This window comes from Neopelma chrysocephalum, unplaced genomic scaffold (assembly GCF_003984885.1).
Source record: "Neopelma chrysocephalum unplaced genomic scaffold, ASM398488v2 Primary Assembly neopelma1_22, whole genome shotgun sequence".
Lineage (NCBI taxonomy): Eukaryota > Metazoa > Chordata > Aves > Passeriformes > Pipridae > Neopelma > Neopelma chrysocephalum.
In genome coordinates, this window is record NW_020897689.1 from 14539379 (window position 1) to 14551700 (window position 12322).

The 12322-nt window shown below is 39.0% G+C and overlaps 1 protein-coding gene across 3 annotated transcripts in view; it reads left to right on the forward strand.

Annotated features, from left to right (window-relative positions):
* Positions 1–8030: 8030 nt before the first annotated feature.
* Positions 8031–12322, forward strand: part of NSMAF (neutral sphingomyelinase activation associated factor) — a 39602-nt gene continuing 35310 nt past the window's right edge. Inside the window, exon 1 of one of the 3 annotated variants that reach the window (XM_027708115.1) lies at positions 8031–8281. In XM_027708115.1, coding sequence (XP_027563916.1) covers positions 8229–8281 — 53 coding nt within the window. In that variant the 5' untranslated portion in view covers positions 8031–8228. The remainder of the gene's footprint in view (positions 8282–12322) is intronic. The other 2 variants (XM_027707989.1, XM_027708051.1) reach the window with 2 other exon arrangements.

Genomic DNA, 12322 nt, shown 5'->3' on the forward strand with positions numbered 1-12322 from the left:
AGCCAAATACTGCTCCAGTGTCTAAACCATCTTTCCAATATCCTTTTGAAAGAAGTGAGCAGGTAACTTGAACTGCTTATTCCATTAATTGTCTTCCCCTTTAGGAATGTTTAAAAAAATATTTAAGTATGGGAAGGCATGTAGCATGAGGAGCTGTTCAATTTATTTTCCGCATATTGCTGAGTGATATAGTCCAAAGTAGTTTCTCACACCCTATTCTGTTCCAATTCTTTGAACAGAAGGCAATTGAAGTCAGGCTATTATAATGAGGCAGCAATATCAAATACTGAATTTTTCTCTTTCACATCATACCAAGTGGGAACTCTAAATGTGATCCTATAAAAATTACCATATGCTTACGAGTACTGAGCAGAAGCTCTAGCTTGGTTTTGGAAATTTTTCAGAACACAAAACCACCCAGAATTTCACCTCTGCTCCTCTTAAAATGCAAAAGACTGCTTTTCCTCTCTCCTCCTAACCTGCCAGCTGATAGCAGATATGCTTCCACCACAACTAAAAGCACAGCTTACAAAGCAGCTATAAGAGCAGTGTGCTTTATGTCCAGGGAACTTTCCCTCCACAATGCTGTCCGGTGTCCAGCCTGTCCAGGCACGTCTAATCACTATAACTCATGAGATCAACATGGCCACACAGATTTTGAAACGCTTAGAACGCACTGAAAGTTACTCCTGCTTGTATGTGAATATGGCAATTGGTGAGTTTAACCTTTAGGGCAAATTTGGGGTTGTTGCTGTTAAAAAATAACGTAACATAATCCATGTTTCTTTGAAAGCACCTCCTGTGGCACATGGCTCACATTTTACTCAGCTGTAGTTACCTTAATATTGAATATCTAATTTAAGACAGTCATCTGGACTCTCTCCATAGTAAATGCAGCACTATAAGAAGTTCCTATCTTATAGGAAGCAATTCATTCTCCTTAGGTGTGATGTCCAAGATAAGAACGGTGAATCACCCACCTCTCTCCATGATGCACAGCACAAACAAGGAAAACTATCTCAGATTAAAGGCTTAACTTGCATATTTGGCTAAATTTAGGTGAGAAGAATCCATCCTTAGCGCCTCAAGTGCAATTAGTTCCTGAAGAAATTCTGTTCTAAACAATCGCTCTGAATAGAAGAGTTGCTTGTATTCATTTGTCACTTCACCAGCTGCTCTGAAACAAAATACAACTCTATGGATTGGTGACAGAGGAGAAAGTATTTCCAGTTAAGAAAAAAATCTAGTCTTATATTCAGAAATATATTCTTAGGACATCCATATTACATATCATACAAAATGTGCCAAGTTTTCTAGATGGGAATGAAGAAGGAAAGGCATTTATATATTTGTTGTGTGTTCTTCAATATATGGAAAACAATCTAATTTGCTTATGCAGGCTTTAGTTGAGCTGACCTTGTATCTCGCCAGTTCATCACATGGTATTAGCTTTTAGACAGAACTTATGTTATCATAGGTTTGCTCTTTTTCTTTGTTGAACCGTATTCTGGTTGAGGGGAAGTAGCAGTCAACCAATGATTTAGAATATGTATCAAAGACATAATACATGTTTGTGCATACATCTGAAAATTAATCTAAATTATGCATTGATTAACCTAAATTATACACTGATCTAAAATGGAAACATGAATATTATTCTGCCACAGGCTCTTCTTTGTAGCAAGAATGATGTTGGATACACAACAGAAGTAATTAATACACAAAGTAATTAATCACAAAATATGTTAAGTTGGAAGAAACCCACTAGGATTAACAGAGAAGAGATCACTACCTGTCCCTCTTCTTCCCCTCACAAGGCAGTTGTAGACTGCAATGAGGTCTCTCCTCAGTCTCCTCTTCCCCAGGCTGAATAGACTAAGTGACCTTAGTCACTCCTCATTTGGCTTCCCCTCAAGGCCCTTCACCATCTTTGTTGCCCTCCTTTGGACACTCTCTTACAGCTTAATATCTTTCCTATATTGCGGTGACCAAAACTGCACAAAATATCCAAACTAAAACTCCCCTGACATAACTTCAGGCCATTCCCTTGGGTCCTATCACTGGACACCTCAAATGGCCTAACATAACTGGGATTATTAACTATGCAAAAAATGTAAGTATTTAAAATATTCTTAGCTAAAACCTTTTAAAGGTTTTAAAGGCCACCTACCTAAGCAAATTAAACAGTTTAGTCCTGCATCTCAATTGTTTTGCTTTATTTTCTCTCCCCCACATCCAAGCAAACAACTCCCTGTCAGGGAAGGTACTTCTTAGCAGAACGCTGAGCCTGTTAACAAAAAAAGAGAGACTTGTGATTTTAATATTTACAGACTGGGATTTAAACTTCCCCTTGATATAAAATTTTATACATATATATATTCTTAAACATATAGTCAAATGCAGTTGCTCACAAGGAAAGGAGTAAAACAATGTATTCATTTGTTCTGCCAATAAATCAACTTTCCACATACAAAAATAAGGAAACCCACTGACATTACAATTTACTTTTTAAATTTCTATTTAAATGATATAATATGGCGGTGGATAAAATGGAAACCAGTATTTAGTCTGTAAGGATTATTATATACTACTTTTGCATAATGTATCTGTCTTCAATAGATGTTTCCTCCCTCCCTGCGACTTTTCATGTTTTCTCTCAACACCACTACCCATGTTTATTTTCATTACTATGATATAAAATACAACTCCATTGTCTTGTCCATTGTCTTGTGAACTATATGTAACAAGCTTTCCTTAAAATACTGGCCATACTGAGAAATGACTCAAGGGCTCATCGACTTTTCAAATCAACATTTGTGGTGCCACATTTAGTAGCTCTACAACAGAGTAAAGTGACTCATGCATCTAATGACTTGTGGATGTTGGAGGGGAGTCAAGTTGTCAGCTCCATAAAGCAGCTGTAACATGGGGTAGGAGGTATCTTACTTGATGAATACATTCATCTTTTTTTTCCAGTACAGTTTGCATGTATTCTAAGTCTGTTTTAGTAAAATAAGTATACTTATAAATTTGTCTCTGATCTTTAAAATTTGCACGCCTTTAAAGGGACTAAGTTAGTATCTTTGTATTCCCCAGCAGTGCAACTATATAAAAGTGTACCAGATTATTTTTGGATTACCATACACTCTGTCCTATTTTAAAGTCCTCTTCAGGACACTTCCATAATGAAGTGCAGGGATCTGTCTGAGCAGTCTGTACCAAACCAGAGGCTGCAAATCAGCCCTCAAATTCTACATGGCTTAACCTATGAAAAAGAGCTGGTAGTAATGTTAGTGAAGGAATACAGAGACTTAAAGGAGATGTATTAACTACTTAATCCTTCAAGGAGTACTAAAATCAAATCAGTACTCCATTTAAGCATAGCTGTGATTCAGAGATATTTCACTAGAAACATTAATTTTACATAAAATTATCAATTTAAATTGCCATGTAAAATAATTGTACAAGCTTGTCTCGCCCTTGCCTTTACACTTTGACTTACAGATCAGATTTAAATGTCAACACTACAAATCTGCCTCTAGGATTATTTTGCTCCAGGTAAAATGATAAATTATGTATTTGTTTAACGAAAATTGATTTAAAATCAGTCAAACACTTACAAACTCTGTGTATACATATAAATCTATTTACAACTAGCTCAAAAAAACATAGCAGAACTTAGTACAAGAAAGATGATTACAAATTAGTTTAAATCAGAATGGAGGTTGCAATTCTATGATCAGGGTAAACAGAGAACTTGGACCTAGTGTCTGCTTTGCAGAATTTATCCAGTACTAAACTTTTCCTGAAAGCAAAATGAATGAATATTTGAATCTCTCAAAAAAATATTTTCTTTACAAAACAGCAAACTTGTTTTAAATAGTTTAAACGTCATTAAACTTGAGAGGTGACAATGCTGGGTTTTTCCCGCATGAAAAAAATGTACTTCTGCTTTCCGACTAGTTCTACTAGTTCTGACTAGTTCTACTAACGATTTTCTACTAAATACTAGTAAAGCCAAAGTATTCTTTACTAGTTTTGCCTTTGGTTAATGTGTCATGGTTTGGCCATTGACATATCTTGCAGAATAAATATGTTATCGGATGAATCCTTGAACTACACTCAACAACAATTCAGTGCTCCCAACAATTCAGTGGGAACTTCACTGTTGACTTCAACAATTGAGGTTAAGCCTATTCCGAACATGTCTAAAAATGCTCAGGATAACAGAGTGGATTGACATGAAACACTTGAGCATTGTATTTCATGAAGCTTTTTAGATACCTGAAAGACAAAGTTTTAATGGTTAAATATGGGTTTGGTAGTACCCCAGAGATATGACGGCATATATGAGTGATAGTCATATATTAGAATGCTGGGGAAATGGGCACAGTAAATCAGGGGATGATGATTCAATGTGTCTTGAATCCAAGAAAAGATGCTGGGTTTGGTGAAAATTAAAAGGAGGAAGTAAAATTATGCTATGATTTGGGTCTATTTTTCATGATAGACTACAGCTATATTCAAAAGGAGGAAGTTGGTGTTTTTTCTGATGTATTCTGAGCTAATGAGGAAGGCATTCAAGAAGCTTGCCCATGAGATAACAAAGGATTTCAATTACTTGAATAACAATAAGAAAAACAATATGGCAGGACTTAAAATGTCCATCAAATTCCTGCAATATTTTAAGGATGAACTTTTGCTTCACAGGACAGAGACAGTTTTAAGAAGCATTACAAACTTGAATTGCATGATGAGTAGGGAGGAGCTCATTTTGATTTTAAAGGCAGGAAGTAAACTGAGTGAAAGTGATCATGACACATTAGACCAAAATAGGCTTCCCTACTCTGAGAAAAAGAGGAAGAAAAAGCATATTACCAATGCCAGCTATGGATTGCATTCTTATGTAGAAATTGTTAAGCTAGCTTTAATCAAGCTAGTCTAGGTACTAAAAGCAAGCTCATCATAACAGTATGCCATTCTATATGAGTTAATTAAACCCTTTACTGTATGGTCTAGGCCTGAGATCAGTCATTTAAAGCTAACCTAGATTTTCTACAGAGAACAATAGACTCATTTTTAATTAAACATACAATAGCAAGCTATCTTGATGTGAACAAAAAGAAGCAGGGGAAGCTTAAGTAGACTGTGTTAACATCACATTAAAAGCTCTTCAAAGATTTGAAAAAAGAAGTCACAATAAGTGGACATGACTGAAGAGTAACATAAAAGAATATGAATAAAAGAATAAAATTACAAAGCCTACAGTGCAAAATGAATGACAGGTAAAAAAGAGTATAAAAGGCAAAAAGAAAGTGTTCTGGAAATACACTAGAAGTGCCCAGATACTCAGTTAATTTTATCTTACCACAGAATTTAGAGAACAAATTAGTTAAAAACTATGTAAATTGTATGTAATTGAGTTAATAGGGCCTACGGAAATCTACTTAATATAATATAGCGAAAATAATCTCTGGGTTGCTAAAAGACCATATAGGTTTGAAGAGACTAGAAAAGGATAAAATGCATCTATCTAAGGAAAGCAGGCCTAAAGCTATCCAGAATAATTTTGACCTGAAGGAATATTCTAGAATAAAATTCATGATTAAGAGGTTAGCATAAGGTTGCTAGCAACACATGCACTCACTGTAGTCTAATGCCCTTTGTCACAATCAATGCACTGATTCAGATGAAAAAGAGAAACAGTAAGTATCAAAGATCTTGAGTTTAGTATTATTTAAACACTGTCCCATGAGAGTTTCATTAAAACAAAATCCAAAGGAAACATAATTTTCATGAAAGCAACAACCAACTGGCATGCTGCTTGTAAAAATCAGACTTGGAGAGCACCTGCAGTGAGAACCCATAAGGATCTGTTGTCATTTCAGTTCCATTCAGTATTTCCATTAGTGATCTGCAAGATGCAACAGAATATAGATATATGAAAAATCTGGTTCTCACCAACCTAGAAGCCAGAAGACAGAATCAGATTTCAAAACTAGTTTCAAAAGTAGGATAAATGTCTAAAGTTAGCAGGATGAAATCATCAAGGCTAAGGCAAAGTATTATACCTGAGAAGAACTTACATGTACAGCATAAAATAGGGAGAACTAGGTGGCACCATGTTAGAAAAGGTTCTGAGCAGAAGTTTCTGTCATAATAAGAAAAACAAGTTCTTTCTGGGATGTATTTATAAATGTTCCTCTCATGTGTGACACATGGGACATAATTACTGCACTCTAGTTGGTGTTAACGGCTTATATCTTAAGATAAAGGTAAAAGTTGTACTGGAAAGAAGCCAGAGTAAAGCTGTAAAAAGAAATTTATGAGTGGAGTCTAAAAGAAAAGTGAACAAAACCAGTTAGTCTATGAGAAGATGGTATACATATCTGCACATATAAACAATTATATAAATAAATACATATATATTTACACATCAATATTTATTAAAACATATTTGAAGCACATAAATATTATTTACATTGGGTACTGCCTCCTGCTCTGGGATCCCCGACACAGGAAGGACATTGAGCTATTGGAGTGTATCCAGAGGAGGGCCATCAAGATGAACAGAGTTGGTGGAGCACCTCTCCTACAAGGAAAGGCTGAGAGAATTGGGATTGCTCAGCCTGGAAAAGAGAAGTCTTTGGGGTGACCTAATTGCATCTTTCCAGTACCTGAAGGGAGCCTACAAGAAAAACAGAGAGAGACTATTTACAAGAGCATGTAGTGACAAGACAAGGGGGAATGGTGTCAAAAAAGACAGAGAGCAGGTTTAATTAGATATTAGGAAGAAATGCTCCACTGTGAGGGTGGTGAGGCATGGGAACAGGTTGCCCAAAGAAGGGGTGGATGCCCTGAGCCCTCTGGTCTAGTGGAAGGTGTCCCTGCCCATGGCAGGGGGGCTGGAACTAGATGACCTTAAAGGTCCCTTCCAACCCAAACCCATATATGAGTCTGTGATTCTATGATTTCCGCTGGAAGTATGACAACATGCAGCAAAGAAAATTCAGGTTGGCTATTGGACAAACACATATTCATAAATGCTGTTAGGCATTTGTACAAGCTTCATGCAAGCATTACAAATTTCCTTCAAACAGGTGCTTTTACAAGTCGATTAGAGAAATAGGTTTTGCAGATGATATCACTGTTTTTCAAACTCTGATCTGTTGCCTCTTTAGATTCTGTGAACTACTCCTAAGAGGACCCTGAAAGACAATAGTTCTTCATATTCATGTCCACAAATTGAAAATATTTAAGTAACACTGATCAATATATACCTGAATCAGCCTCAGCACAGAGAGTAAATCAGACAATATCTTGAGGCCTAGAAGCCTAAACTTCTTCTTATTCATATGTGAAAAACTAAATTCCCTCCATGAATCAATGTTTTTAACTTATAAATACTCAAAGAGCAGCATTTTTATACTGTACAGGAGATCTTGTCAGTAACACACTTGTTCAGACACAGTGGCAGTTGTATGAACAGAAGGGGTTTTATATGAACTGAGGGATTTTATTTACCTCCCCTTTCCATAGAGTCGTTCTAGGCAGTGACAGGACTTGAGGAAATGGCATGAAGCTGAGTCAGGGCAGGTTTAGATTGGATATCAGGAAAAGGTTTTTCACCAGAGGGTGGTTGGGCACTGGAACAGGCACCCCAGGGAAGTGGTCACGGCACCAAGCCCGACAGGTTCAAGAAGCGTTTGGACAATGCTCTTAGGCACATGATGTGACTCCTGGGGATGGCCCTGTGCAGGGCTAGGAGTTGGAGCCGGTGATCCTTAAGGGTGTTCTGTGATTCTAGGCTTTCAATACTTGTCAGGCAGCTCTTGTCACACGCATCACGGGCAGAATGAATCTCACTGCAATGGCACTACACTGACAATTTGTATTTTAACCCAAATACACGGGCAGTTTCGCGGTGCGATACAGCGTGAGCTTCTCTCCATGTGCCCACATTGCTCCGCGCCGCAGAGGCCCCGCAGGGCCGCAGAGACGCCGCAGCCGGGCGAGGGCGCAGAGCCCTCGGTGCCGCCAGGCTCTTTTCCCCGGCTGCCTGAGCCACCTTCCCCCGCCTCTCCGCGCTATAAACGGGGCGGGCCGGGCCCGCCAGCTCGGCTGCGGCCGCAGCCGGCCCGCTCTCCCCGCCTCCCTGAGGCGCGGCCTGGCCTGGCCCGGCCCGGCCTGCTGTGGCGGCGGCACCGGCACCTCGGCCGGGCGGCAGTATGGCTTTCATCCGCAGGCGGCGGCTGGAGCGGGAGCTGTACTCCAAGGAGAGGTGAGCGGCACTGCCCCGGCGCTGCCCCGGCCGCCACCGCTCGGCCGCGGCCCCGCGGCGGGCCCGGCGGAGCGGCAGCGCGGCCTCCAGGGAGGCCCCAGCGGAGCGCCGGGAGCAGAGCCCGGCTGCTGCTGCACTGCCTCGTTTTGTTACTGTTGGGATCAGGTGGCTGGTGATTCCCCAGAGTTAAGGCTGAAAAGGGTCTAGAAAGGACCTGGGAAAATAGGAATACTGCTTGCCTTGTGTAAACTGCATGAAAATAGCGCCTGTAGATTTCTGTTTATTTGTCCTCAGTTGTGTTGGTGGCATGGAACTACAGCTCTGCTTCACTATAGTTTGTTTTGTTTTCTTTGCTTTTTTTTTTTTTGCTTTGCCTTTTTTTTTTCCCCCTCTCTCTCCCCTGAACACTATAATCAGTGTATTGTCAGCCTTAAATTACAGACTCTGTGCTGGCTCTTTAAATTATTAAATTCAATTAGCCCGTTCCTGCTTGCTGACTGTAAGCTGTTTTCTTTCTGAACATAAAAAGGCTCATCACACGTGCTTGAGTATATTCTGACTTTACTCCTTTATTTTTGGGTAGTGTCCCACTTTCTTTTTATGTGACTTACCTGCATATGGCTTGTCGCAGAGTTTCAAAGTCCTTTCCAATCTTTATATTTCCAGGTAGGAAATATAAGGTGAAAGCAATAGGTCGGCGTGGGTCATGCAGCAGAGGGACACGGCGTCTTCTCTGGAGGGAACAGGGATCCCCCGTTGTTTCCTGCTGCGGGAGCCGTGTGGAGGCATCAGGCTAGTCCCGTGCAAGCCCTGTGCAAATTCCTGTTGCAGGTCTCTGCTGGTTACACAGCACTGTTTATTGTTGGTGAAAAAACCGCATGATGAAGAGCTGGACTCACTCTGTCCATATAAATTCTGATTCATGGCTGTACAGCCCATGACGCTACATCCTCTGAAGTGTTTTTTGAAGTACAAACGTGTTCGGGATCACTTTTTGTCCTCTTGTTTATCCCGTTGTTTTTGGGGGCTGCTGTGGTTTCAGTTGTGTGTGAAGGGCTGCAGGGGGAACGGACAGTCTTTCTGTGTAGAAGGAAAAGAGAAGGATTTTTAATAAATTTTAATTATTTTTTAAGTAAAACATCTTAATTGTAGGAAAATCAAGAAGAATGACTCTGTTAACTCTCTTAAGTATTTAATGTAAATAATCTCCTTTTTTTTTGAGAAGCTGAGGAAAAAGGCCAAAACTCATCAGACTTGTCCCAAAGAACCCAAATGGGATCTAAATCTCTTCTAAAAAGCACTGAAAACAAACTCAACATATCAATGTCCGCCAGCGTTACTGATCTGCAGTTATTGATGAGAACATTTTTTCTTTGGTCATATTTGGAAGCATTTCAGGATTTTATTATTTGAGTTTCTAATTTGAGCACTTCATGAAAGATGAGTCTCATTCTCATTTGCACTGGCAGCTTTTCCTGTATCTGCAAACTCATTTCTCTGTTTCTTGCCGTTACCTAACAATTGATATTCGTGTAAAATCAAAGTAAATTTGTGTATATTTTGTACCGCATATCAGGTCTTTTCCCCTCCTTCTCTTCCTGTGCTTTTCTGAATTAGGAAATCTTAAAAAACATTTAAGTGATTTAAAAGATTTTGAGCTTTGGAATGTCAGATTAGAAGTACTGACTTTTTGTCACCTGTTTTCCTTAAAGTTCTACCTTAAAACAGAAAAAAACCTAGCTCTTTATTACTTAATTGAAGGGACAGCCTCTCAGAACTTTTCTCCTTCCTGATGGGTAGTGGTTACACAGAGACACCAGCTTCTGCTTTAAAGCTTTGCTTTCTTTGCATCCTTGATGTAGCTATTTCCTAGTTGAGATAGCCGTGATTTTTGAAACTTTGTGGCAGCTGCATTTGGTGTGTGGTTTGGGGTTTAGGTTTTGACGTTGTTGTTGTTGTTGTTGTTTGGTTGGTTTTATTTGTACCTTGCTATCCACAAGGCTGTAAGCTAATGGAAGTTCAGTTAAGAGTACTGTGAAACTTGGTAAGCACATTAAATCTTCTTGTGCAGTTGCTTTAAGGGCGGGGAGATCTGAGTGGTTTTAAGTGATCTGAAAAAAAAATATTTCTTCTTAACGAATTAGTTAGTCCACTTTAATATCTGGTTACATAAACCTTCTTTCCTGACTACATGCCATTTTCTAGTAGAAAACAAGAAAATGTTGAAATGTCCTGTGTGCACACTGAGGACAAGGAGTGGGTTTTACTTTACATTTGATTAAACAAATCCATGTCCCTACTGAGCAGGGTTCATTCTATAAGGAATTTATCCTTAAAATTCATCTGTATCTCTGTTTCAACTGTGTTCATCTCTATTTTCACTTTGCCCAGATGTTCATGGTAAAGAAAGTTATGTCCCTTTTTAGTTAGTGCTGTATGCATGCTTATCCAGTTTATTTAATCCCTAAAATGTTAATCCTTCATGAACAGGAATTCTTTTTTTACAAACAACTTTAGTCACAAAACTTCAAATTAAGTTACATGGTGTTTTGGCTCAGGTTGCCACTCCCTTAGTAAACTGATTTCTCGGTTCTGTTGGCAGCGTGCCCAAAGGTGGGCAAGTGTAACACTGTACCACTTGATACATAGACTCTATAAATAGTTCTCCTGGGTTGTCTTGCACGGTTCTCGGCTTCCTGGATGAGGAGTTCATCTCTTCTGCTGGAAGTATCACTCACATGACGCAACCTACTGGCAGCATGCAGGAGCTGCAGATGGATCTTTTGTGTGATGGCTGCTTGTGCATCGGACTATTTATTTTTTATTTATTTTTTTGGTATCTGGAGCATTATCTTACTCTGTGGGGACAAAATATACATAATGAAAGCTTTTGTTCAAACATCAGCAAATGAGTCCTACAGCTGGCCTATAGATACTTAGCTCTTGTTAGGAGAGGGTTTAATTTTAGAATTGATTTTACATAGCTTTGGGCTGCTGCTGGATTGGGCTGGCCTGCTTTTTCATCCCTGCAACATCCTTTTATTATCGGGATTGTACTTCCAGTATCGGATCAAGTGATTGTGCAAGGTGTATTGGATCAGCTTCTTGAAATCCTTGTGTCCAAATAGATTTCTAGCGTGTGCTTTTCTGATGAAGTGGTGAAAATAATAAGAATTCAATCACAGATTAGGAATTTAAAGAAGGATCAGTGGGGTACCTTCTTTGGGTGGTATAAACAGGCTTTTGCCAAGGCACTGATCCCTGCACAGTCATTCCTGTGTCCAGTTTGAACAAGTCCAGTGCTTCAGTTCATAGGCAAAATTGGTATATAAAAATATATGGGTATATAAATAGGTATATAAAATGAACTGAGTTTGTTGTTTTGTTTTCTTTTTTCCCCCCACGTGTTTTTGGATCTCAGATGAGTTTTTTTTCAGATTGAAGTATAGAGGGACATGCTCATCAAGCAAAATAAAAGTAAAATTCTTGAGTAGACTAAATCTGATGCACCACACTTTCTATTTGGAGGATATTTTGTAGTATCTTGGCAGGACTCTTAAAGCCCAGTTTGCAGTTTGTAAAGTGTACTTCGCTTATTTGTTGCATACTCTGAACAATGCTAGGAATGTTCGGATGCTGTTTGGGTTCTCAAACCTTGTGTATTGAGAATGATATCATGAGGTGAAGGTTTTTGAGTGTTTTCCTGCTACTTAGATCCTAGTTTTCTTATGCATCTTGGGTGTGTTCTTGACTCATATTCCTCAGCCCTTTTTTGAGTGGCAATTATATGGGAGCTCATTGAAAAAGGCAGTAAGTTATGTTTTTCTTGGCAAGGTCGCTGCCTTTCTTTTTTTTTTCTTCCCCTGAAGCTGCTTCTCAAAGCAATACTGATTCCCTTCACAAGAAAATACTGTCCACATCACTTGCATATGATTTTTTAGGTTATTCTTAGTATAATTTTGGGGGGAATATACAAAGCCAGGAATTTGAAATAAGTCTTCAAGCAAAATTATAGTGGCATGCTTTAATTTACTTCCCCCC